Source organism: Euphorbia lathyris, chromosome 3 (assembly GCF_963576675.1).
Source record: "Euphorbia lathyris chromosome 3, ddEupLath1.1, whole genome shotgun sequence".
Lineage (NCBI taxonomy): Eukaryota > Viridiplantae > Streptophyta > Magnoliopsida > Malpighiales > Euphorbiaceae > Euphorbia > Euphorbia lathyris.
In genome coordinates, this window is record NC_088912.1 from 66,797,535 (window position 1) to 66,824,685 (window position 27,151).

Sequence of the window (27,151 nt, forward strand, 5' to 3'; positions counted from 1 at the left end):
GAGTGAAGTATTTCTAAACCTTTGACTCCTTATTTATATTGCTTGCTTAAACAATCAAAACTGACCAAGTCAAGAGGTCAAGTTGAGTTGTGCGCATTAAAACGTGCAGCCACTTGGAAGATTCACTAATTACCATTCATTCCACATGCATTTCATGGATAACAATTTGAAGATCTTGCACTTGACTTACAACAGTTTTTTATTCCACCATAATATAGTTCAGAAACTGTCCCACTAGGAATTTCTTAGCCCCGACATCTTCTGTCCTATATTTATGATCCAAAGACATCCATAATTTTTTTTGTCATTTTCTTAACTTGAAAAACACCGTAAAGTATATGAGTTAAACCATTTAAAATATAGTTATGGCAAATGAAATCAGAGTGCATCCATGCTTCAATTGCATTAACATTGCCAAGATCATCCTGATTCAAAGCAAGTGGATCATCCTGACAAAGTTAGCCAACCCAAGCATGTTTAAGAAGAATATCATCTTCTGTTGCCATGTTTTGAAATTCACACCCATGAATTTCTCAGGTTTGTCACTGTTTGTTATGAATGTTTAAACATTAATTCCCATGTTCTTGATTCAGAAACCACTGATAGAACCGAAACCATCTCCATTAATCGGAGTTTCCATGTTCTTCCCATTGATTCCTGAATTCTTAGAACCATAATTCTTTCCAAGAATAGGGTTTTCATCTCCATTAGCCACTGTTCTGGAATAGAAAACAAATTAAGTTAGCAACAAAATTCAAGAATTTCAAAGAAACAAATCCCAAATATAAACACAAAATGTTTATATTTAACCACAAATTGAAACTCATAATTGAATTTCCAATTTCTTAAAGTTTCTGCTTGTAAAAGATTTTTCATTCAAATGTTGGTCCAAAACAGAATATACAAATTCTGTTTAACAAATTCGTATTAATCAAAGAATTTATCTAAAAATCCTATAAAGGTATCCTGCAAAACTCAAAGGTAAATTAGTAGTGGGTTGTCTTAAGATTGTATAAATTAATAAACCACGAGTAGGATAAAATAGATAATTTATTAACAGTATAACAATTACATACGATAATAATCTATTTAGAGAACTGAACTGGAAATGGAAAACACAACAACAAAATAAGTAAAGGAAACAGAAACGAAATCAAACCGTAAAGAGAAGGTTAACCTGAGGCTTGAACTACCCGTTCCCTTAAGATAGATTGCACTGATTTGGTGACTGTCTCTGGGGGTACAACGGATTACTGAGGCGAATTCTGACCGTGTGCGAAGGTATCATCGGAAGCAAAAGAACAGCAACAAAAAATGGACTGCTTAGAAGAAAATTTTCAGAGAAATCTGTTTGTTCTATGTTATGGACAAAAGAACACAAACTCATTACATATAGGGTTGCCAGATTCCACAAATTGAATGCAATTCAATTTCAATTCGTAACTACTGAGTTAATTATATCAAGTCTAATTTGAATACAATTTAATTTGAATTCGTAACTAGTGAATTAATTATATTTATTCTAATTTGAATGTAATTCAACACATAATTAATTTGGCAATTAATTTGTATTTGACTGTTGCAATTCAATTAGATGTATAGATTATAGGAATAAAAATAAAGGGCTGAATTCAAAAATATGTCCGCCCAAATGTACATCTCAAGTGGTCACCTTTGAGTATGAATATCTCATTCAATACTCGATCTTTTTGAGTATGTAATATACCATTAAAAAGCTCTCATGTAATAGAATATGTTTATGAAAAACATCATTCAAATTAGCATTTTAACCTTGTGTATATAAGCCTCAAAAGTGATGAAAAATTAACATGTAAAACATTATTTTTCCCTAAAATTTCCAACATATTTAGCACGATGCCAAACTTCACATTCGTTTTACCCCTATACTCATAAAGAAAATGTAACGACTTTACAATTTTCTCGGAAGAATGACCTAATCTATGATGTCACAACTCCAATGTCTTCAAATTTGAAACTGAAACATTCTTCACCGCGACTCTTTTCCGTAGATAGTAAATTCCATCTATTCTCTAACCCGTCCCAATCACTTCCTCGAATGTTGGTGTTGTATATCACATGAGTTGTAGTTAAATTGAACAAAACAATTAATATTATCACTCAATTAAGACACGAAAATTAAATTGCAGTGTAATTTAGGAACAAAAAAAAAACGTTAAGAAGTGTGACTATGTCTGTAAGTTTTACTACACTCTCCTTAGTAGCAACCATAGTCTAACCATCCGGAAGCCCAACATGAGATTTTATCCTAACATTCATACCAGTAACATGTTATGAACATCATGTATCAATTATCCACTCATCCTGACTTACCATGCAATCGGTTAGAGGTAATAGAAGTAGGAGGGAACGCATTTGACGAAGCCGCCCATTGTGACATTCGATTAGATTGAAGAAGACCCGCCACCCTTTACTGGGTCCTTCTTTCCTCATGCAGGGCCGGCCCTGGGCCTAGATCAGGAGTGCGCCAGCCTAGGGCCAAGACTGTGAGGGGGCCCAAAAATTTTATTAGTTATGAAAATATATATATGTTATAGAAAACAATTTTACATCAAAATTAGTTAAGTGTCTCAGTGGTAAAGCTTGCATTCCTTGCCCCAAGGATCCCTGTTTTCGATTGTGGAGAAAGTAAGAAAAAAATTTCCAAAATTGTTCTTATTTTTATTCAAATTCACTTTTTTAAAAACTTGGTTTTATAACATTGCTTTTAAAAACTCATTCACAAATGCTTATTTTAAGACTCTAGTATATATTTAAAAAAAAAAGATTAAGGGCCTAATGAACCAAAAAATGAAAGATCAGGGGCCTAATGATGCTTTTTACCGATTGAAGTCTAATTTTTTTAAATTAGAGTATTAAATCATACTTTATTTCTTATATATGAAAAATAATGATATTGAAAAGTAATTTTGATGATATGATTTAATTGTACTTTTTGTAACCAATTGTGATATTCATGTAAAAAGCTCTAAAAATTATTTTTTTTTTTTTTATCCAAATAAGTTAAATTTCTCTTATGAAAATACTACAAGGGGCAAATGTTATCAAATAATACCACATTAGCCAAATGCTAAAATTTTAGATACCACATGGGTTAAATAGAAGTTTAATCCATAATTTAAAGAACTTGTGAAACATCTAATACTTTTTTATTTATCATGTATTGAAATACACTAGATATGTACCCGCGCATTGCGCGAATTATACATTATAGAAAAATATTTTAATTATTTTATTAAAAATTTAAAGTACCACTATAAAAATTGTAATCTCATTTTTTTATTAATTCTTATTTGAAATATATATATTATCAGGGAAAAGAATTTCAAAACTTCAATTCTTTTTTTCAAAATATTAAATATCACACACTTTTTTTTTAACAAATATCACACACTTATTATTATATGTGTGGGATTCATGAATTAATTCAACATATATCATATTGAATTTTAATTTATCATATTTCATTTTGATTAAGAAATTTTGAAGAGTTATAAAAAATATACAATGCATTTACATCAGAGATTCATATCAGCAAAATGAATAAATTAGAAACAAATATGAACAAAATCTTAATACTTTTTTTTCAGTAATATGAACAAATTAGAAATAGATATGACCAATTAATTTTAGTTGATACAATCGTCAACATATTCCCTCTTCTTCTCTTCCCCCTACTACTTATCTGATCTCTATCCCCATCTCTCTCTTTTTTCATTGTCTTGCTCTCTATCACGGATCGGATCTCGATTTTTTTTCCCTGTCCCTCAATCTAGTAGCCTCACCGATTCTGGTAACTCCACAAACCATCTTTAGAATTTGAGTCCAATTTTATGTTGTCATTTATTGATCTATAAATCCTTTAAACTAATTATTAGATTGTGATCTCTCTTTCCTTTTTGTAGAAAATAAAATTGTTTACATCTTTTACCTCCCAAACTTTTTCCAAGTGCTAATTTGATATTTCGTGAAAGTACATTTATCTTTTAAAACAATTTTTTTAAATACCAGTTTGAAAGTTCATAACAGCACAAAATATTTTTTTTCTCTGATATCAATTTGACATTTCATGAAAGCACATGAGTTATTTTTGGAACTTTACTAAAAAAAATGCTTAAACTTCATTTCAATTTGGAGACAAGTAATTTTTTTAAAGATAAAAATATGATTGATTATTAGAATATAATTAAAAATGTTTTTTATAATAAAAATATCACATAAATTTGTGTAAATTTTTAAACACTCTTATTTACAAATAAGACAAACATTCCTAATTGGTTTTTCACTTTTTCTTTTGGATTCAATCACTTCTATTATAGATATTGATGGAAATTACTAAATTGATCTTTTAGTTTTGCTTCGTACGAAAACATTGTTGCTCTATATATGTTTATTAATATTTCAGTTTTCTCTATCTATTTTCTTGCTCCATATATGTTCATAACTCTAGCTTTAGACTAAGATTTTAATTAATAAATTAATAGTATTTTATTTTTTGGTTTCGAATGGAATTCAATACCGATTTAACATTGAAAAAAACCTCCTTAAATTGGTGCATATTGCAGAGCATGTTTTATAAGTAAGATTAGTTCACTGAATTTGTTTTCACAAGTGTCATGTTTTGTTTTCTGATTGCAGTAACTTTAAACCCATGTCGTAATTATACTTCTCAAACATGCTTTTTTTTGCAACATCCACCAATTTTTCACTTTCTGCAGAAACTTTGAACCTATATCCTAAATACATGAATGTTTAGAAGCAAAATCACCATTGTTCAATACATTAATAGTATATATGATCTTTGTGATTAATTTTTTCATAGGAATTTTATTCTGATGTACTACATTTTAAATTCAATCAATGAAGCTCAACATGGTTTGTTCACTTTTTTCATCTGATATAAATGGAAAAAATTATCCATCAATGAGCAAACAAAAGGAAAAGAAAAAATGAACAAATAAGTTTTTTACCAAGCCATGGAAAATGGTATGGAGCTTGGGCTGACAGATAAAACTAAGGTCTATAAATGATTACATAGCTCCAATCTAAACAGAATTAAGCCATCAGAAAAAATATAATGCGTACCCTGCTAATATTGGAGCTCTTTAAGGCTTCAATTCTTCTTCAAATAAGCTATTTTGAACAATTGTACAATTGCTGCGTCTGAAGGCATTAGAGTGGGTGTTAGATCATCATCTTGATATTTCCTTGCAATATGCCTAAACTGAAAAATGAGAAAATTGGAATTCAAAAATCAAGTTTTAACGATCAATTTACCAAGAGAAATTCGACTGAAGATGTTAAAGCAGTTATTGGAGATGAAGTCTAGCCCTAAAACACTGTCTTTAAAAAGATAGATAAGGGATGGAGAAGTAAGGAGTGATTGGTTCTCTTCTAGAAAATGTAGGAAGTGGTTTATTAGTGTAAGTGTAACTCAATAACTAACACCTTAGAAAATCAAAAAAGTAAAAATAATAATAAAAAAAGATAAAATGATTTGAAATTTGATAAAAAAAATAAAAATAAAATGGTTTGCTACTTTTCTTTTTCATTATTTAAAAATGGTTTGAAATTTGAGAGTGAAAAATATATGTATAGATAAATATTAAATATAATAGATAATAAATTAAAATATTCTAACCCCAATTAGGATATGATAGAGAAAAAAAAGTATGTGTTATCTTATATATATAATTTCAAATTCTGTTACTTGAATAAAATATTAGTTTTAACTAATCCGTAAATGAAGTTTTGTACAAAAATCATATTGATTGAATTCAAATTCTTTATTGGTCTCAAGGTCTCAATATTATTAATGTGCTAAAATTCTATAAAAATTACATTTAAGAAGAACTCTCTATATTGTGTCACATTATTTAATTTAAACTTTATAATTTGACGAGTGTATCTTTTGTTCCACACTTTATATAGATAATAGATTTTAAATTTTGTTACGTAAAATTTTTTTTTTATTAAAGGATCCTTTATTTATTATTTCGCCTAGGGTCATAGATTATCAGGACCGGCCCTGTTCATGGTTCATCAATTATATTGACGGATGAGAAGTATGAATTATATTGACAATGAGTTTTTACTTCCCTGACTGACCATCACTCGGGTCCGCTTTCCTGGAAGTGTGTTGTGAACCTTAAGTCCATGTCCGAGCACAATTTTATTAAATTGGACTTTTATGATTTTCTTTATTATTAAAGCAAAGTCTTTATTGAAAAGAAAGTAATAAAAGCAAGGAAAAGAAAAAGAATTGAAAAGAAAAAGTGGAAAAATACAAAAAAGGCAGCCCCAAAAGAGTTACTACTAGCAGTTAGGTATTGTATCCATAAGAGTTAAAAACGGGGACATAAAAATCCCTTTTCCAGTTTTTTACACATTTTGTCACAGTGAAGCTCGCCACCATCTTTGTTTTTATTCTTCATTCTCTTCTTAAAAGGGCTATCTGGTCTTTCTCTCTTCTCCAATTCGATTCCAATTATATCTGCTTTCTCTTCGAAAATCACTTGCGCAAGATCTGATTGAACTGGCGTCTTCTCATACTGCATGTATGGGGTACGTTTTCTGTTTTCTCTTTTTCCTTGGATTTCGAATTATATCGATGGATGTTTTTACTCCTGCCTTCAGGTTTTTATGCTGTTTTAAGATCTTTTAATTATCAATGTCTGTCTATTATGATTGTTCTGTTCATCGTGTTTACATGATTCAACTAATCACTCTGTTTGGTTCCCCACAAAGCTTCCTTCTTCCAGAAAAATAAAAAGAGGAATTTTAATTGTCAATCTAGATTCAGTTTGCTTATCATAAATATAGTTCAAAATAGTAATAATGGTTTCTTTATACTATGCTTCCTGCATTTTAGTGTTTTAGGTATTGAGGAACTATGCTTAGCCCATTGAGTTTATTTTTTAATTTCCTTTTTTTTATATGACGTGGATAATCGAGTTATGTTCCACACTCAAAAATTAATACCAAAGCTTATTTTCAAGAGATATATAGTAACTTTTTGCAGGGCAACATCATATGAAATCCCATAAATTTTGGACAATTGGACTGACCTTCTGAAACAAGAGACAATAGTTAGTTTCCTGAAAGTTTTTTGCAATCCTAGTCTTGTTATCAATTTGGTAAAAATCAAACCCAGAGATCTGTTTTCTAGGGAGTTACAAGTCCTCACTTGTATGACTGATTACTTAGTTAATTGACTAGTCTTGGAATCTTTGTGAATTAGGCATTTTTCAGATGCACACCACTACTTACTCTATTAGTTCATACATTATGCATATTTTTAGCTGACAGGAAATTTGGGTGAAAGGTGTTTTCTGTTGATCATTTGGTGGATGTTTATTCTCATGATCATCCACCATGCATAATTCCAATGCTCTCTATTGGATCATCCCCTATGCAGCATTTAAGTGTTCCAAGTTAATCCTTCTTAAACGTACCTTTCCTTTTCTGTATTTGATTGGTGAACAAACTAATGCTTTCAGTTCATGATTATTATACTTCAAGTTTATACTTTGGTGTTACTACCATATATCTCTAGGTCTTCATGTAATACTAGTACTTGGTTAACTATCGTTGAATAAATCCAATCAACTAGAAAGCTTTATCACCATGAAAATTGATCAGATGGTAATTATAGCAACTGAAAGCACACACATTCTTTTTTACACAAGTGCAATTTGTGTTTTGACATTTGAATCAGGTGGTGTTGGAACTTTGCTTTTCCTCCTTTTCCTTGCACCATTTAGATAGCTTGTTATGGGACCTGAAAGTACTCTGAAAAGGATATCTCGCAATCATCAAATTACAGCCTATTTGGTAGACTAGTATGAGAAACTTTCTTGTAATGCTTTTAGCCTGTCTTATAATGTCTTTATTTCTTTTAAACCTGTTTTCCAAAAACCATCATAAGACCATGTGGGGCTTCTAAAAGAGGTGCACCTAAAGTGCCTACCTGCCAAACCAATTGATTATTAGCTAATACCTAACACCATTTGAAAGGTCAATTTCTTGGTCTGTCAAGCTTTCAGAACATATCTGACAGATAAAGATATCTATGAGATTAGGCTGGCTGCCTAACACCTAGTTTTAGGTACCTTGAGGCCTTGTCAAGTTACTAACATCTTGCAGCATATGCATAGGGCTTGATTGTGCAGTAAATGGTTTGGCTGAGAGGGAAAATTTTCATGATTTTGTTGCCTGTGCAGAGCAGGAAGCATCCTTCCTCTTATCTATGTCTAGGGAACCCAACAGGTTCTTGTGAATTTTAAGTTTTAGTCAATCCAATTCTTGCCGTGCATGCTATTTGGATAAATAATTTAGAAAAAGTGCCACTTTAGTTGTAGACCACAACAAATGCAGAATACCAGCTCCGTAGGACACTCTCAAAGAGAATTTTGACATCCATGCTCTAAAGTTCATGAAATTTCCTATTTTTGGTGTAACAGGGTCACAGAATTTGTTAATGATCAAATTCACAGATTCTGTATGTTGTTGGTTCAAGATCAATCTAGGAAATAGGGCATAGAAAAGCATTCTGTATCAGTCTTAAAAATTGCTTTGCAGTGGCAGTGGTATTTTTCAAAGTATTGCTGCTGGCTCAGTATGGTACACCAAAAATTATAAAATTATTTCTGCCTTTTATTTTTGTCAAATCCTTTCACTTTTGTTCATATGTAGCTATAAATTTTAATATTGCATTCTAACACTAATCTCTAATGGCAATTTACTATATCGATGGAGTGTGTTAATTTACTGCTGGAGGTTAAGTAACAAGCTCATATACTCAATATTTTTTCTTCCCAAAATAGTTTATATATTCTTTTTCTGGTATTAAAAATACTCTCATGAATAAGAAAAGTTAATACTAAAAATATAAAACTTTTTGAAAGATAAAAATTTCATATTAACTGAGCCGCAAGAAATAAAAGTATTTCTTTTTTTTAATTATGCTCACTGCATATGCTTTATGTGTAAATTGCTTGTAGTTGTTGACAACATTAAGTTACGAAAATTGCTAATAGTTAATTAGCTTAGATGAAACTAAAAGGTCATGTTGCTTTTGCCATAATTTGGCATATAAAAACATTTCATCTTTTTCAACTGTACCATAGGATTTCCAATTCAAAGCGACATCTTCTAACAACAATAGAGGGTGTGGGGATTTCTGGGCTAAATGAAAGCCTGCTAAAAGTCAAAAGTGTGTTCTTTGGATCTTCTTATTATAAAAAAAATCTGATTCTTTATTGATAGCTCTTCATAATTTCAATGCATTTATATGTGTATGGGTTTAAATAATTATATTATGGGCTAATGACCCATGATATGAATCAGGAACTTTTTACTTATTTATAATAATAATCGGATTCTTTTAGTTTATAATATACTAAATAGGGCCAATAGGCCTGTTTATATTGTGTTGGCACTGAATTAACATGCTAGGACCCTAGCATGACTGTGCAAGCTGAATAAAATCTCAACTACCTATTGGGGCCCATTTGGATATTTCTAAATCTTTGTAGTTCAATCCTTTCTTTTATTTGAATGCAAAATCTTGTGATAGTTAACTCTTTGTTTGGATGGGGTGCATGGAGGGTTATTAATAAGGGGGGGCGGGGGAGGGGGAAGTTTTTGATGGGAAAGTGTCTAACCCTTCTTAACCCTTCAATTTGGAGTGTTAAGATTTAGAAAAAAATTAACCTTTTATAAAACCTTATTCACCCTTACCCTTATAAAACCATCCTCCCAAACATAGGTTAATCATTAACCCTTACTTTATTAGCACTTCCAATCCTTACTTCCAGACAAAGTGTAAATGTACATAATATGCTTGAATCCAGATTCAATGTACCTTGTTATGGATACACAGTGGTGGCAAGATTCCTTCCACCACAAAAAAGGAAAAACAATTGCTGTCAGTTGTAAGGTAAGTGATAAAATTGGTAATCAGAGAAAAAGAAAATGAATCATTCTATTAATAATTCTGAAAAAAGTAGAATTTACAGCATCGTTGTTCCTGAGGTCGGTATATTTGATAATGAGAGCATAATTGAGTCATCGAGAAACTTAAATTGTTCCATGGAAATCCTGTGCATCCCTAGTATATCTTTCATTCTCTCCTATCTACAACAACAACAACAACAAAGCCTTAGTCCCGAAATGATTCGGGGTCGGCTAACATGAACCATCATATAAAACCGTGAAAATCAAGTCGTGTCAGCGACACAGATTCGCTCCCTCCACTCCGTCCTATCCACTACCATATTTTCCTCAATTCCCAATAAACTCATATCACTCTCGATCACCCTCCTCCAAGTTTGCTTAGGTCTTCCCCTACCCCTCACCACTACATCCCTTTGCCACTCTTCGGTTCTCCTAACCGGCGCATCAAGCGCTCTACGTCTCACATGGCCAAACCACCTTAGTCGGTTTTCTCTCATTTTATTCTCAATAGATGTAACCCCTACTTTTGTCCTAATTATTTCATTACGCACCCGGTCCTTTCTCGTGTGACCACACATCCATCTCAACATACGCATCTCCGCCACCGACATCTTATGGATGTGGCAGTGTTTCACTGCCCAACACTCCGTACCATATAACAATGCTGGTCTAATTGCCGTCCGGTAGAATTTTCCCTTCAATCTATTAGGCATGCCGGGATCACAAAGGAAACCCGTAGCACTCTTCCACTTCGACCAACCAGCTTTAATCCTATGGGCAACATCTCCATCTACTTCTCCATCCGTTTGGATAATAGATCCTAAATACCGGAAGCAATCCGAGGCCTGAACAACTCTCCCATCTAGGGTGATTGTCCCTGCCTCCCTACTCCTACGGCCGCTAAACTTACACTCCAAATATTCTGTCTTACTTCGACTCAACTTAAAGCCTCTAGATTCTAGAGTTTGCCTCCATAGTTCCAACTTCATCTCCACTCCTTCTTTCGTCTCATCAACCAACACAATATCATCTGCAAACAGCATGCACCATGGTATACCATCTTGAAGTGAACTTGTTAGTTCATCCATAACGATGGCAAAAAGAAATGGGCTTAGTGCGGAACCTTGATGCACTCCAATCGTAATAGGAAACTCTTCAGTTTTCCCAACACTAGTACGTACACTCGTGCATACTCCCTCATACATGTCCTTTATGATGTCAATATATTTCCGCGAAATGCCTTTCCTTATCAAGGCCCACCAAAGTACTTCCCTTGGTACCTTATCATATGCTTTCTCCAAGTCAATGAAAACCATATGCAAGTCTTTCTTCTTATTTCGATAGTGCTCCATTAATTGTCTCATTAGATGGATGGCTTCCATAGTTGATCTTCCCGGCATAAAGCCAAACTGGTTTTCCGAGATCTTCACCGTCCTCCTTAGCCTTTGTTCAATCACTCGCTCCCAAAGTTTCATAGTGTGACTCATTAATTTGATTCCCCGATAGTTGGCACAATCTTGGACATCGCCTTTGTTCTTATACAAAGGGATTAAGGTACTTTTCCTCCATTCTGATGGCATCTTATTGTTTCTCCAAATTTTGTTGAAGAACGTCGTCAACCATTCGATTCCTCTTTCTCCCAAACATCTCCAAATCTCAATAGGGATGCCATCAGGTCCTACTGCTTTCTTCAACTTCATCTTACTTAATGCCATTTTGACTTCACCCTTTTGAATTCTCCGCAGGCATTCATGATTTATCACATCGTGATGGATACTTATATCTCCAACATCTTGTTGGCGATCTCCATTAAATAAGTCATCAAAATAGGACCTCCATCGTTCCTTGATATCCTTATCTCCAACTAGGACTTTCTGGTCCACATCCTTCACACATTTAACTTTTCCGAGATCTCGCGTCTTCCTATCTCTCATCCGAGCAATTCTATATATGTCTCTTTCCCCTTCTTTCGTATCCAATCTTGTATACAGATCCCGATTCACCTTTGCTCTAGCATCTCGTATGACCTTCTTTACTTCCCTTTTAGCCTCTTTGTATTTTTCGTAGTTCTCGTCACTCCTACATTTCCCCAATAGTTTATAGGATTCTCTCTTACTCTTTACTGCTTGTCGTACTTCTTCTGTCCACCAAGATGTGTCCTTACCCGGTGGCATGCTACCTTTAGATTCCCCTAGAACTTCCTTCGCTACTTCCCTTATACTATGCTCCATCTTATTCCATATTGAATCTATATCTGAATCCATATTGCAAGTCCAAATATCTTTTTTGGTCATCTCATCCACAAATTTTTGTTGATTCTCCCCTTGCAATTTCCACCACTTAATCTTAGTCTCTACTTGAGGTGTTTGTTTTCTTATACATTTCCTACTTCGAAAATCTAGCACCACTACTCTATGTTGGGTTGTCGTACTCTCACCAGGGATCACCTTACAATCAATATAACTCTTTCTCCAAGCACTCCTTACTAAGAAGAAGTCAATTTGGCTCGCATTACCGCCACTCCGATAAGTCACTAAGTGGGATGTTCTCTTCATAAACCATGTGTTCATGATACTCAAGTCATAGGCTGATGCGAATTCCAAAATATCATTTCCTGCTTCATTCTTATCTCCAAAACCATACCCTCCATGAACACTCTCAAACCCATCTCGCCTAGAACCCACGTGTCCATTGAGATCACCCCCTAGTACCATTTTTTCATCCCTAGGAACCTGTTGCACCACTTCCTCTAAGTCATCCCAAAAAGCTTGTCTTATAGACACATCTAATCCTATTTGTGGCGCATATGCACTAATGACATTCACAACCTCATCCCCTATCACTAGCTTAACACTCATTCTCTCCTATCTATTTCTTCTTTTTCTTTAGATTTTTCTAAAAATAGTGTATTAAAATATTAGATAAATTGTCAAAGAAATTATTATATTTGTTTTTCTTGATGTGTTTGATAATCAATATTCTCAAATGTATACCATTTTACGATACTTATGACTTATTTTGTTAGTTTAAAGGGTTAGGGATCTTCAGAGAAAAACTATATTTTGAAGACAATATTCAACTCAACGATCTTCATTTCAGCTTAGTAAATAGCTTTAAATAGAGATGACTCTTATCTGTAATTATTTGAAAACAAGTAAATCTTTAGCTAACTAAATCAGAACTGAACTTTAAATTTAATTTCAAACTTATCTAGTCTGCTGCTCTTTTATTTGAAATTCAAATATAACACTAGTTTATCTGGAAATAATATCTTGTTGGTTGCTGACTTACATGTGTGTTTAGGCATATGGAGATATCAGATATTTATATGTATTTCACTATTTTATATTTTATATTTGCTACTGCATCGTGCTGGTATTTGTCAGTTAGATGATTGTATGTGATTTGCAACAGAACAGTAATTGTGTTGGATGCTACAAGAAACCCACATTAATTGCCTCAGCAGATGAACCGTCCAAGGGATCAAAAACACAAACCCAGTCATTGAAAAAACCTAGCATATCAGAGGACTTCTGGACAACCAGTACATGTGACATGGACCAAAGTGCAGTTCAGTCACAGGGAAGCATGTCATCTATTAGCACTCTCAACCAGACCCTTGATCTGCATGGTGGTTCTAGTAGCAGCAATGCACCTTCTGAATATGTAAATCATGGTATTCTTTGTTGCTTCTTATATCAACTTTTGTTCGTTGAAAATTTTGATATATCTGACAGCTTTACTAAAGAAATTAGACTCAATTCCTTGCCATATTGTTGCTTTTTTTTTTTGAATTGCCATTTGTTAGTTGTTAAGTTTTCTAGTAGCAGCAATGCACCTTCTGAATATGTAAATCATGGTATTCTTTGTTGCTTCTTATATCAACTTTTGTTCGTTGAAAATTTTGATATATCTGACAGCTTTACTAAAGAAATTAGACTCAATTCCTTGCCATATTGTTGCTTTTTTTTTTTGAATTGCCATTTGTTAGTTGTTAAGTTTTCTTGCTCAGTGACTAACGTCCAAAGATGTTTGAAAGTTATATTTGTATGTACCCTAGGGTATTTTTTGTTTTTCATCATGAATCTTGCATGTTATGCACCCACTGCTGATCTTCAGACTTCCTATCTCTGTGTTTGAGTGTTATTTTAAATTTGTTGCAGGTCTTCTTCTCTGGAATCAGACGAGACAGCGTTGGGTAGGAGATAAAAAGTCCAACCAGGCACATCAACCTCGAGACCCAAAATTAAAGTGAGTTGCTCACAAATTTTCTGAAATGTTGAAATTGCTAGGAGCAATTCTTGTAACATGAAGTGATAATGTAAGTTGTATGTATTTTTCTTTTTCTTTTAGTGAACTTGGAATTACACCCGTATGACATGTGTGGCGTACGAAGCTTGATTGAGCATATGATGCAATTTATTCTAATCTATGACATTATTTATTACTCAAAAATTGTTCCCTTTTCTAATTTAAGAAACTGTCAAATCACAAGCTTGACTTTGGTTATGGTTTGGCTTCATACTTGTGTGGCTTTTGAAATATGTCCAAGTAGTATTCGTTACTCTCTTCATCTCAAAGTAGTAGACCACTTTGATCCTAAATTATAGACAATTTTCTTTTTATAAATAGGGTAAATAATTTACTGGTCCCTACATTTTTACGTAAAACACTGTGTAGTCCTTGTATTTTCAAAAATAGATTATAAAGTCCCTAAAATTTAGTAGTTTTCTAATCTTCCTAATATAAGCCTTATTTTTTATGCATAGAAATTGACTAAGTACATCAAATTACCTTGAAATTACAAATATTCTACTAATCCCTACACAAATGTTATTGAAAATTATAACAATTTAAAGGCTTAGTACAATAGGAGCCCCCTGAACTTACAAAATGTCTTGTTAGCCCCTGAACTTGCTTAAAGTGACATAATTAGCTCGCTAAGTCCACGTGGCAGAAAATGATTGGATTTGGACAATTTGATATATCACTTTAAGCATCACCGTAAGCAAGTTTAGGGGGCCAATAAGTTACTTTAAACAAATTAAGGTGGCCAAGGAGTTACTTTAAGCAAGTTCAGGGGGCTAACGAGACAGTTTGTAAATTTAGGAGGTCAATCACCCTTTTGGGCCAAGTCCAGGGGCTCTTGATGTATTAAGCCTAATTTAAAACCCATTCACTCATATTAGTAACTTAAAAACGGAAAATTAGGAAAATGATGTATAAACCTTTTTTTTATATATTATCAAGCTAAGGCTAAAAGTGGTCTATCATTTTGAGTTTGAGGGAGTTTTTACAAATGACAGAATTTAGAAGTTAATGACATGAAATTTAAATATCATTTTATCTTTTATATGGACATTGATGGGTTCAATGATTTAAGAAGAATGACCTTGTCTTTGTTGGGTCAATTGTCTTGGTTAATTGACCACTGATATTGCATAAAAGAAAGAGCTTAGATATGAATAGAAATCTCATGCTATTCTTTCTTGGTTGACCTTGTCTTTGTTGGTTAATTGTCTTGTCTGATGCTGATTAACTTTTATATTACACAGAAAAAACTGAGTGTTAGTTTTGGCTATTGCATAATTCGACACATGAAATTGTTAAGAAAATCTATTAACTAGCTCCATGTGCTTAAATACATTTGAAGTTGTAATTTGATTTGATCATACTTGAATGCATAAATTTAATGACTTGCATGCGTCTGAATTTTGAATTGATTGTCATATACATGTAAGCCTCGTGTTACATTAAAGTCTTCAAATAAAAATGTCATGTGTTGGGTTGAGGGGAAGCAAATAGACTTGTTTTAACAAATGCCATGATTTTTGAAACGCCCCATGGGTATTTGCTTGTGGAAAGCAAAGTGTATGTAGTAGCACATTGCATGTGGATGTGGCGAAATAATCTGTGGAAAATGCAACAGCCAGCTTGTTGTCTTAGAAAGAAGCATTGATCATTTATGGATTTGTTTTTGGTTATTTTGTCAGCACTCACTGTCTCTGCATGGTTAAAAACTTCTGGCTTTGCTGCAGTTGGAATGCAACATATGATAATTTACTCGGAAGCAACAAACCGTTCCCTCAACCTATTCCTCTCTCCGTAATTCTCAGCTCTTTCGCTTGCTCAGTAAGTTGATTGATATCCTAAACAATGCATGGTTTTCTTATTGTTGGTTGATCTCAAATCACAGGAAATGGTAGACTTTCTAGTGGACGTTTGGGAACAGGAAGGCATGTATGATTAAATGAAGAAATTTGAGAGTTGAATGGACTGAAAATATCTCTCAACTCAATATTGGATTGGATTAAGATCGATCGATGTTGAACAAACAGGCGGTTTGTATATTCAACTGTAACATTATTCAGTCATATTGTCCCGGCATTTGTTTATTTAAAACAAATCAAATACGGTGGCTGCCATTGCTTTTTCATGGCAGCAATTTTTGAATACTTGTTTTGAGCAATGGATATTAGCTGAACTACCTAATGGGTTTTCTTGACAAAATCATATGTTAATAGTTTCAAGAAGCATGTTGAGAGTTGAGAGACAATGGAACAACTTGTTGCATGTGATGTTATGTAATAAGTAAATTATAAATGAATGAATACAGTAATGTGAGCTTGTAAGCTCTAACCAAATGCAATGAATAGCTAAAAGTTAAAATACACTCTCTTATGTGACACAATTTATCATTTTTAGTCCTTGTATTTTAATTTTCTTGTGTCAAAATTGAAATAGAAATACTTTGTGCATCAATGGTAGCTAAAGTAGTTTTTGACTTTATAAAGTCTCTGTTTGGTAAAGAGGTTTAAGCCATTTTAGATGTTTTGACTTGTCAAACTTCTAATAATGGTGTTTGGTGAATAGAAGTTTGAAAGAGTTTATTACTTCCAAAAAGCTAATTTTGAAAATGCTGGTTTTAGGAGTTTTTTCAGTTAGTTTATTACTCCTAATTACTATTATTTAGCTTCAAATAAATTTTTTATCATTTACTTATTTGTCATTTTAGATAATAATAAACACTATTAACAATCAGCTAAATTTAAAATTCGCTGTCAAAGTCAATAAAGTAGGACACTAAAGTAGAACAAAGTCACTAAAGTAGCAAAGATGTGATGTTACGAGTTGGACTAACTTAAAGCTAATATGGATCATGTTAACAACATTTTGCCATATGTTTGACATATGTGTGCTCATTATATATACTTATATAAAAGTGAAGTTCTGTGAACAGTACCAATTCAAACCTTTTTCCAATTTATTCCGGTCTTACCATTTTCTATTTTCTACTCTTCATTTTCCAAATTTGCCATCAACAATCTATTATAGGGATAATTACTAATTTGACCCAATTAAGGATCCCAATTTACATATCTAACCCACCTTGCCTCAAAGTTACCAAATTGGACATTTTCACCCATTTTGGACAAAACTAATCTTAGTTCTATTTGATGAATCGATCTTATTATTCTTCTTCTTCTTCCTCCTCCTCCTTCTCCTCCGCTTCATCCGCTTCTTCTTCTTCTTCTTCTTGTTCTTCTTCTTCTCTGTTTCAACTTTTTCTTCAGTTCATCTTCTTCAATTTCTGATACCAATCGTTAGCGATTTTTGAGATTTTTGACATATTATGTTCAATTTCCCGTACAAATGGTATATTTTTTTGCTTATACGCTTGCTTTTCTCGTTGGTTTTCCCTCTTTCATCATCTGTAATGGTATCGTTTCAATTTCCTCTATTTTTCCATAATTTTTTCCATTTTCCTCCATTGCTATCGCATTTCGTCGCATTTCGTCGCAAATGCGACAAGAGTTGTCGCATTACGAAATGCGACAGTTCTTGTCGCATTTGCGACGAAATGCGACAATTTCGTCACAAATGCGACAACAATGGACGAAAATGAAAATAAAATTATGGAAAATAGAGGAAATTGAAACGATACCATTAAAGATGAAGAAAGAGGCAAAACCAACGAGAAAAGCAAGCGTATAAGCAAAAAATATACCATTTGTACGGGAAATTGAACATAATATGTCAAAAATCTCAAATATCGTTAACGATTGGTATAAGAAATTGAAGAAGATGAAGAAGTTGAAACGAAGAAGAAGAAGAACAACAAGAAGAACAAGAAGCGGATGAAGCGGAGGAGGAGGAAGAAGAAGAAGATCGATCGATTCATCAAATAGAACTAAAGTTAGTTTTGTCCAAAATGGGTGAAAGTGTCTAATTTGGTAACTTTGAGGTAAGGTGTGTTAGATATGTAAATTGGGGTCCTTGTTTGGGTCAGATTAGTAATTATCCCTTATCCCCTTCTAATTTCTCTCAACTTTTGTGGTACCCAAATAAATGGGAGCAAAACGGTGCTGTTTCTTTCATAGCCTTTTTAAAGGTTTCCTTTCCTTCCCTCACTCATATTCCTTTTTCTCTTTTATGTTATTTCAAAGTCCAATTTATGTGTATAAAAAATATCCATTAGCCTCTACACTCATTATCTAAAGCTTTAGACCACTTAAATTATAATATTATATTAACAATCGTGTTTATATTTAATAAAATAAATTTGGTTATTTATTGTTAGATCTAGATTTATTAAAATTTTAGAGTGAAAATTCTGTGCATTCTAAGGTTTAAATTTAATAATCTATGTTTATTAAAATCTCAGGGTTAAGATTCTTAAGACTTAAGTGATGTTTGATAAAACTTAAAATTAAGTGCTGAAAAAATAATTACTGAATTTTAAGTGTTGAAAATTAGTTGATAATATTTAATTTAAAATAAGTACCGCAAATATTAAATGATGTAACTGTTATAAAAATATTAGTTGATAATATTTAATTTAAAATATTAAGTTAAATATTTTGACTTATCAAAATAAATGATTTTTTTACTTAATTGACTATTTTTTTTTTTTGGTAAGAAAGGAAAGAAAAAAAAAACAAAACCAACAAAAAACCTACACCGGGATCAGTCTAGGAAGGCTGACCCCAATCCTATCCTCTAGGAGAGAAGGCAAAAGAAAAGAAGGAGGAACAGAGAGGGTAGAAACACCTAACATTCTCCCATGCCCAGCAGCTGCTAAGCGATCCGCCACGCGGTTTTGCTCCCTAAAAATATGGGAGAAAACACATTTAAATTAAATAAGTACTTAATATTTTAATTATTTACTTTATTTGTAATTTTAATTTAGACATAGAATTTATGAAGTTTTTTCTCTCCAAGCGAAGCAAGAATATCTTTCTAGTATAGTGATAATGTGCAATTAAAATATAAATTTTCTGAATATTCTAAATTTTAAAGGGTATCTTTCTAGTATAGTGATAATGTGCAATTAAAATATGAATTTTCTGAATATCCTAAATTTAGGAACAAATTTTAGTTTTGTAGAAAACTATATAGTTTTGTATTAGTTCACAAATATCTAAACTTAATATTATTTAATTTGTTATTAGATGAGTTCGTTTACAAACATAATAAATAAGTAATTGATGAACTATTTGTAAGCATTTTGTTTATTTATTAAGGAACTTTGCTTGTAAGCTTTTCTATATACACAATTAAAGGGCTATTTGCGAGTAAACTTCATAAATATAATTAATGATTTACTTACAACTCGAACTCGTTTATTTTCTAATAAATTGAGCTGAGCTTGAGCAAGCCAAAGCTCAGTTTGGGCTCAAATTCGTTAATTTTATAGCTAGCCGAGTTTGAGTATATTTAAGTTTAGCTTGGTTCGGCTCGATTACAGCCCTAGATATCATACTCCTCGGTTGAATTTACCAGTAGTGGATATAAATTTGTTATCCTCTCTAGTTTCATGTACATAATAAAGGACATGAGTGAGTGTAGATGAGAAATGAAGTAAAGGTAAATAACGGTGGAATTAGATTCATTCGTCTCTATACAATACTAGAACCCTCAAAAGAAATTATTTTATTTGTATTATTAAAAAAGAAAAAGAAAGGTCAAGAAACATCTAGTAATGGCGAGATGTTAAAGCCCTGTTGCTAATGCTGATAGTGCCAGAAACTCTTAGACCCTTCTCCAACCCTCTTATTCATTATATAAATAAATATTTCTCCCCAGTTTGCATTGCAACAACACAAACAAAGTGATAAATCTTCCAAGGAGTGACTGTTCTCTGATCAAGTCTCAATAATAATAATGGCTTTGGCTTTGAGGAATTTATCCAAAAGGGTTACTTCCTCCTCTAGTGAGACAAGTATTATTGGAATCGGTGGTGCCCGAAGGCAAAGGTGGAACGATGAGTTGTTTAAGAGGTTTATGGCAACAAATGGTCAGACTTCAAATGGTAAACAAGTTGCTGTTTCTGAAGCTGATTCTAACAAGTCTAAGCTCAAGAAAGCCAAGAGAGATCCTTGGAGGAACAATTCTCAACAATTTGTACCTCAGCTTTATGGTAACTATTTTCTATTGTCTTGAAATTTCTATAATTGATAATTGGCTGGATTCAATTAATCAGATTCCAAAAGCCATCTAATTTTAAGTGGTATCTATGGAGTTATACTGATTTTGAAAATTTGGTACAATTTCTAATTAGTGATTATGTTTCTTTTGTTGTTGATAAGAGATATTTCCTTCAGGTTCAGGACTAGGAAATGCTCTACTGCAAGCAACAGAAAATATAAACAGGCTATTTGAGAAGCTAAAATTGTCATCCACAAACCTGATGGGTGATTATAAGGAGAAAGATGAATGTTACAAACTTAGATATGAAGTGCCTGGCTTATCTAAAGAGGAACTTAAGATAACCATTGATGATGGAGTTATGATTATAAAGGGAGAGAGCAAAGAAGAGGAAGAAGATGATGAACATTGGTCAATGAGGAGATATGGTTATTATAACACAAGTGTTGTTTTGCCAGATGATGTTAAAACTGATGAAATTAAGGCTGAGTTGAGGAATGGTGTTCTTCATATTACTATTCCAAGGACTCACCAACCCAAAAAGGATCCAAAGGAGGTTCCTATCCATTGATTGCTTGTTTTTATAACAAATAAACTAATGACTGAGTGATCCTATATATGTATCCAATCCAACTACTTGTGGTATATACATATGCTTTCCTACTTATGTCTTGTCAAACATAGTTTCTATTTCAACTTATTTAATGCATCTCAACTTTTAATTATAAAAATTATATCTAATAATTGAGATTTTATTATTTAATAATTAATTAATATCTAGAATTTATCCACAAATCTTAAAGCGATCATTCAACATGAAAATGCTAATTAATAATTTTTCGGGACTATCTAGTTTCTACTCTGGTCAATTATGAAAGTTTTATAAAATCACTAGAATAGTAGTTCTTTAAGGTATTCCAAATATTCAGTTCTGATATTCCAAATATTCGGATTTGAGTTATTTCTTTTAATGTAACAAATCTACGACAAGATAAATTGTTTTTGATGTAACCATGTAGATTTGTAGATCTACGAACAAGATAAGTCGTTTTTACTTCGTGGATAAAGCATTTTCGCTTCGTGGATGAAAATGACTATAAAAAGTAAAAAAAAACTATGTTATAAGAATTCGTGGATAAAAATGACTATAAAAAAGTAAAAGGTATAAAAACACAAGAGAATATACTTTTTGTAAATAAAAAATCCGTAGAAAAGGAGTTGGAATCCAATCTTTTACTATTTAAGTTTTTCTGAACATTCAAATCTGAGTAATTGCTTTTGATACAACCATATTGATTTATTGATACACGGTTTCGACTAAAAAGAACTATAAAAGATATAATATACACATTTCTTGTAAATCCAATGTAAAAAAACAGTTTCAATCCAATCTTCAGTAATCTTTTTTATGCAACCATGGAGATTTATTATCCACGGACAAGATTATGATCTGTATAACGTAGATTTATTGATCTACGAATAAGATAAATCATTTTCACTTCGTGGATAAAAATGACTACAAAGAGCAAAAGTGGAAGAAACGACTACAAAGAGGAAAAAACTATAAAAAAGGTATATAAGAAACACAAAAGAATAATAAAACGTATATTTTTTGTAAATCCAAAATTCTCTAAAAAGCAGCAGCAATCCAATCTTTACCATTTAGGTCATTTCGAACATTCGGATCTGAGTCATTTCTTTTGGTACTACCGTGTTGATTTATCGGCTGACCCTTTGTGATCCTCCCTAACTCCACCTATTATTAGTAGCTATATATTTGATGACTAGTGGGGAATTTCCGATTAGCTTCCGTCCCTGTGGGGGCATCGTTGGGTTCGACGGGGGGAAGCTCCGATGCCAAAGTCAGTATAAAGTAAGGAGGAATAAACTGAATTGACAAAGTTGGATTGCTAGGATTGTGGGAATGTGTACCTTGATAGCTTGAGATGCAAGCTATATATAGTCATGAAATTGTAACCTTTAGTAACTAGAAAGTCTCCATTAATGCTCAATTAATAGCGGTTACTGGTTTCCTTTAAGTATGTCCGTTAGCTCATTAATGCTACATTAATTGCCTTTATTTGAGGAATCGGCTCAGCTGCTCAACTGGCGAATCGAAGGGTGATGGCGAATCTAACGTAGGTGTGACTACGGATCTCGCGTGGCGGAGCTTCGGTGATCCGCCCATTGGATGTCGTTGCTTGATACGCCATGGCCTTCTTTGTCCGGTTCAATACGCGGTCGTTTGGGTAAATACCTCTTTTGATCCCTCGGATAATATCTCAATGTTATCAGAAGCCCCCCTAAAGTTCCTTTAAAGTCCTTTAGGGCTTTTGAGCTTCTTCGCGCGCCGCCATGATGATTCGCATTGATGGCCACTCTGTTCAATGCCATACGTTGGGTGACAGGTGTCATGGGCGCGCTACTCGAGGGAAGAGAAAACGCCTTCTTCCCCCTTCCCTTTTCTCTTTCTTCCTCATTCACGTCTTTCCCTTTCGTCTTCCTTTGAGCTTTTTACAGAGCTTTTTTTCGGAGTTCCAGAATCCTTAAAGCCTTTAACTCTCATGTAAGTGAATCCTTTTGCTCTGCTTTCTGAATGTTTAGGAGTTCTTCTTCTTCTTCTGAGTCTACTTTCGAACTGTTTAATTTGACCACTTCTTCTGAAATTGAAATTAGCTGGACTACTTCTTCAGAAAATTCCGATTCTTCCGAAGGTACTCCTAGTTGCGACCTAGCTGAGTTGTGTAACTCGGCGTGTAATAACTATAGAACTAGTTTAGGTAGGACTCAAAATCTTCCCGTCGCCGTTTCTCGTATTACTCCGGCAATAGGTTCTAGGCAGTTTTCTGGGATGGAGGCTTCTTCTTCAGCTCCGTCCAGAAAAAAGGCGCCACGTGCGGAGTCCACTCCATCTCGTATGAGCGCCGCGGATCTAGCGAATCTGGCGGATCGCTTTCCGTGGATTAAGAATTATGAGACCCAGTTGGCGGCTGCTCATCAGCGACCCGTCTGTCCGCCAAGAGGATATTTGTCTGTGTATAGTTGTCATGTAGAAAGAGGGTTTCGGCTTCCTATTCCTAAGATGACGACGGACATCTTGGCATACTTTGGGATCACTGTTTTCTAGCTGCATCCGAATGGCTGGTTAGTGTGTAACCCTCGTGTCTTTCGGTCTCTTCACAAACCAACGAAGCGAAAGGCCGAATCTTTCCTCACTTTTGCTAAATTCAAAACGTATTCGCCCTTCTACGGTAAGATGTCCAATGTCCATCTTTGGGACGAAAAATTTTTCTTTGTAAAGATAAGGGAGGGCGAATCTCTAGGATTTCCGTCGGTTTGGAATGCCAAACCTTTGCATATGGCTGGAGACATGCGTATATTGACGGACAGTGACGAGGAAGTGGCGGATATTCTGAAAAGTATAAAGGCGGATGCCTGGACATATGTCGACGCCTTAGACTTTATGATGAATGACATTCCTTTGATCCGCCGAGAAGGGGATAAGATCTCTTACGTGAAGTTTACACAACTTGATAAAGGTAACTTTGTTTTTCCTTGAACTTTGATTATTTTATTGTTCCCTTGTCATGGGTTTGTCTGAGGCCAGTCGCGCCCTTATAGAGATACGCAAGAAACAGAAGGAGGAAGAGCTCGAAAGAAGGGGCAGATAGCGGATCCCCGTAAGAGTGCTGAGAAACAACCTGCTGTCGATTTGGTTGATCCCCCTCTCCCAAAGAAGAAGAAGTCTGTGTCTAACAGTGGAGGGAAGCTACTGGCGGATGCCATAAGAGCCGAGAAACCAATAGCGAGGCTTGAAGAGGTGCGTCTATTTTATTATTTGCTCTTCTTTTGCTTGGATCTTATTTTCTGCTTTTTAATGTTTGCATAGTTGGTGAAGCCGGACCTAGGAGGTTACTGGTCCGCCAAATATGGTGACAAAGGATCTCTAAGGAATGAATCTGTCATTAATGATCTGGATGAAGCTCTTGGTCAGCTAGGGGAGGTCCGAGAGAGCCAGAATAAGATCTCGGGATCAGCCTATGTCCAGATGGGAAAAACAGAGCTTCTCACGGTAAGTTTCTTCTATCTCTTTTTGCATTTTTGGATGAAAGAGTGATCTTCTTGAGGAAGAGTTTGTGGTTATTCCTTTGCTTGAATTGGCTTTTGCCTTGATAGGTATACACTCGTATGGGTGCTATGGAAGCGGATCTCCTTCAAGGAGTAGCGGATAAGGCAACCATAGAAAGGTTGGAGAAAGAGGTCGATGTTGCCAATGCGAACGCTGCTTCTGCTGTTGCCCTGAACGAGAGTAAGGATGCTGAGATCCTTAGATTGAAGGAGAAGATAGATGCAGATGCTGAAGCGCATAAGGCTGCCTTACTTGACATGGAGATCCTGGCAGGGGAACGGGCTTACTATTATGTAGAGTGGATCATGGCGTATGTTCAACTTGCTCATCCTGAGATTGATTTTACTGATCCGGAGTACGTGGTTCCTGACGTGGAGGTTTTCCTTAAGTATCGCAAAATTCCAAACGTCAAGGATTACATCCGTGATCACATTCGCAAAGTGATGAATGGATCCGCCGAAGAGAGTAAACCCCTTGTCGACCTTGAACCAGAGGACCTTGCTGAAGTGTCTCAGAAGGCGGGTGATAAGAGTGAGGAGCTGATAACTGATTGTACCATTCCTCAGGAGGGTACTATTTCTGTAGAGAAGGAAGCCCCACTAGAGGGCGCATCTGGTGTAAAAGATGCCAAGGAGGATGCTCCTTTAGATGTTTAGTTTTTTTTGTAAAACTAAGTACAATTTTTAATCCTTACTATAACCATTTACTTTACGCTTTATGTTTTTCAACAAGTAAATCTATAGGTTTTAGGATTGAGTTGAAGTAGGTGGCCAGCCATACCTTAGAGTGTGAGCCTTTGTAAAGGCTTGGAGCTTTTATTCCTTTAGAGGAAGTTAAGCTGCCTTAGGCGATCGATTGGCTTCCTATCTTTGAGGTGAATCGATCCGCCACTAGGACTTTGGACTCTTTTTTGGAAAGAGTGTACCAGAGTGTAAAGATCTCACGTCTGAGAAATTTTTTAACTCTATCTCTGACGGGGATCAATTTGTTTCCTATCTTTGAGGTAGATAGATCCGCCGTTGAGATTGTTCTCCTATCTTTGAGGAGAAAGCATTATCCTATGCGTGTGGGAATGCGTTTGTTGGCCCCCCTTCTTTTTTAATCTGGAATATTTATATTGCTACAAGAAAATACTTAAAAAAGAATTGATAGGACAAAAGTTGCTTTTTATTGAATGGCGATGCACCTTATTACAGCAAGTGGGTCTTACATGTGAGCCTCATTAAAACCTTTAATAAGAAAAACCTCATGGGATAAAAACTTACTAAAGGAAAAAGAGTACTCAAGACCTTGATTCATTCTATTTTCTGGTGAAATATTTTCGGAGGTTCTGGATGTTCCACGTACGTGGCAGTGTGTTCCCCTCCATATCTTGAATTTTAAACGTGGCGGACCCAATCTTGGTGATTATTCTGTATGGACCTGTCTAGGTGATCCCCAGCTTTCCTCTTGCTTCCGCAGATTGGATTTTATCCACCTTTCGAAGCACGAGATCTCCTACATTCAGACTTACAAGCTTTGCATTTTTGTCATGATAAGCTGTGATCCGTTGCTTGTAGGCTGCCATACGTACATACGCGTTCTCTCTTTTCTCCTCCACTTGATCGAGACTTTCTTTTAACCTTTGGCTATTTTCATCCTCGCAATAGAATGCAACTCTATCACTGGGGACCTGTATTTCAATAGGGATTACGGCTTCCACGCCATGAGAAAGCGCGAATGGTGTCTCGCCCGTGGCCGTTCGTGGAGTGGTCCGGTATGCCCATAGGATGCTCATTAACTGATCCGCCCATTTTTTTTCATGCTCTCCCAACCTTTTCTTTATTCCTTTAACGATCGTCTGATTTGTAACCTCGGTCATCCCATTAGATTGGGGATAGTAAACAGAGACGAACCTGTTCTGAATGCCCAGCTTTTCACAGAAAGTTTTGAACTCTCCACAATTGAATTGTGTCCCTGTAGACACCGAGTCGGAGGACCTGTGATGAAAACCTGAAACAAGACGGTCGAAGCGATTGATTCCGGAAGTTTCGAAAAATATATAAAGAATAATAAGCTGAGGAAAATTAACGGCACGACGCGGGCACGCAACGGCATCCCGCACGCGGACAACGATGGTCGAACGCCCGCTTGACGGCTCGAGACGTGCGTGCGGCGTCCGTCGGACGCACCGCGAGTGGCACGCTCTCGACGTCCGAGCAATGCCTGGGACCGCTGGCGGTGCGCGCCCTCGGGGGCCGTTGAGCACACGTGCCTGGCAGCGCGAGGCGCGCGTTCGGCGGCCGCGACGTGTGAGCGTCTGGCTGCGCGAAACGCGCGCTCGGTGGCCACGGGGTGCACGCGTCCGACGGCGCGGGGCACGCCCCGAGGGTCGCCGGGCGGGCACCCAACCACGTCGGGCGAACGCCCAACGCGTCGGGCGGACGCCCGACGAGGGTTGGGCGCGGGCGCCCAACCTTGCGTTGGGCGGCCGCCCAACAAAGTTGGGCGGTAGCCCAACACTAGGTTGGGCGGCCGTCCAACCACAATGGGCGACGCCCAAATTTTTTTGGGCGTCGCCCATTGTTCCGGGATCCGTTTCCCTATATAAGGGCACGG

General features: G+C 35.1%; 2 protein-coding genes and 1 long non-coding RNA gene across 7 annotated transcripts; 2 read left to right on the top strand and 1 right to left on the bottom strand.

Moving 5' to 3' along the window:
• Window positions 1-636: 636 nt before the first annotated feature.
• Window positions 637-5,447, bottom strand: LOC136224310 (uncharacterized). Of its 2 annotated transcripts, XR_010686373.1 has the most exons (4): window positions 5,125-5,447; window positions 2,353-2,523; window positions 1,178-1,265; window positions 637-719 (listed from the first exon to the last, which is right to left on the bottom strand). It is a non-coding gene; the product is annotated as an uncharacterized lncRNA (long non-coding RNA). The 2 variants fall into 2 exon arrangements; XR_010686372.1 differs by lacking the exons at window positions 637-719; window positions 1,178-1,265 and having other exon boundaries at window positions 1,797-2,523; window positions 5,125-5,202; window positions 5,317-5,447.
• A 938-nt stretch (window positions 5,448-6,385) lies between these two features.
• LOC136223173 (uncharacterized) lies at window positions 6,386-16,506 on the top strand. Of its 3 annotated transcripts, none has more exons than XM_066011043.1 (5): window positions 6,386-6,603; window positions 13,416-13,672; window positions 14,160-14,247; window positions 15,990-16,101; window positions 16,193-16,506. In XM_066011043.1, the coding sequence occupies exons 1-5, from the start codon at window positions 6,599-6,601 to the stop codon at window positions 16,244-16,246; spliced, it is 516 nt and encodes a 171-aa protein (XP_065867115.1). In that variant the 5' UTR covers window positions 6,386-6,598; the 3' UTR covers window positions 16,247-16,506. The 3 variants fall into 3 exon arrangements, with proteins under 3 accessions (XP_065867115.1, XP_065867114.1, XP_065867116.1); XM_066011042.1 differs by having other exon boundaries at window positions 6,387-6,603; window positions 13,411-13,672; XM_066011044.1 differs by having other exon boundaries at window positions 6,394-6,603; window positions 13,411-13,672; window positions 16,035-16,101.
• A 3,591-nt stretch (window positions 16,507-20,097) lies between these two features.
• LOC136224214 (26.5 kDa heat shock protein, mitochondrial) lies at window positions 20,098-21,127 on the top strand. Of its 2 annotated transcripts, none has more exons than XM_066012485.1 (2): window positions 20,098-20,416; window positions 20,586-21,127. In XM_066012485.1, exons 1-2 carry the CDS (start codon window positions 20,161-20,163, stop codon window positions 20,993-20,995), a joined length of 666 nt encoding a protein of 221 aa, XP_065868557.1. In that variant the 5' UTR covers window positions 20,098-20,160; the 3' UTR covers window positions 20,996-21,127. The 2 variants fall into 2 exon arrangements, with proteins under 2 accessions (XP_065868557.1, XP_065868558.1); XM_066012486.1 differs by having other exon boundaries at window positions 20,601-21,127.
• The last annotated feature ends 6,024 nt before the right edge of the window (window positions 21,128-27,151 follow it).

Excerpts from the sequence above, each read along its gene's own strand:
- LOC136224214 (XM_066012485.1), top strand. The coding sequence starts at position 20,161 with ATGGCTTTGGCTTTGAGGAATTTATCCAAAAGGGTTACTTCCTCCTCT. Across the intron at positions 20,417-20,585 it reads ATTTGTACCTCAGCTTTATG|AGATATTTCCTTCAGGTTCA; the intron begins GTAACTATTTTC and ends GTTGTTGATAAG.
- LOC136223173 (XM_066011042.1), top strand. Across the intron at positions 13,673-14,159 it reads TTCTGAATATGTAAATCATG|GTCTTCTTCTCTGGAATCAG; the intron begins GTATTCTTTGTT and ends AATTTGTTGCAG. Across the intron at positions 16,102-16,192 it reads CTCAACCTATTCCTCTCTCC|GAAATGGTAGACTTTCTAGT; the intron begins GTAATTCTCAGC and ends CTCAAATCACAG.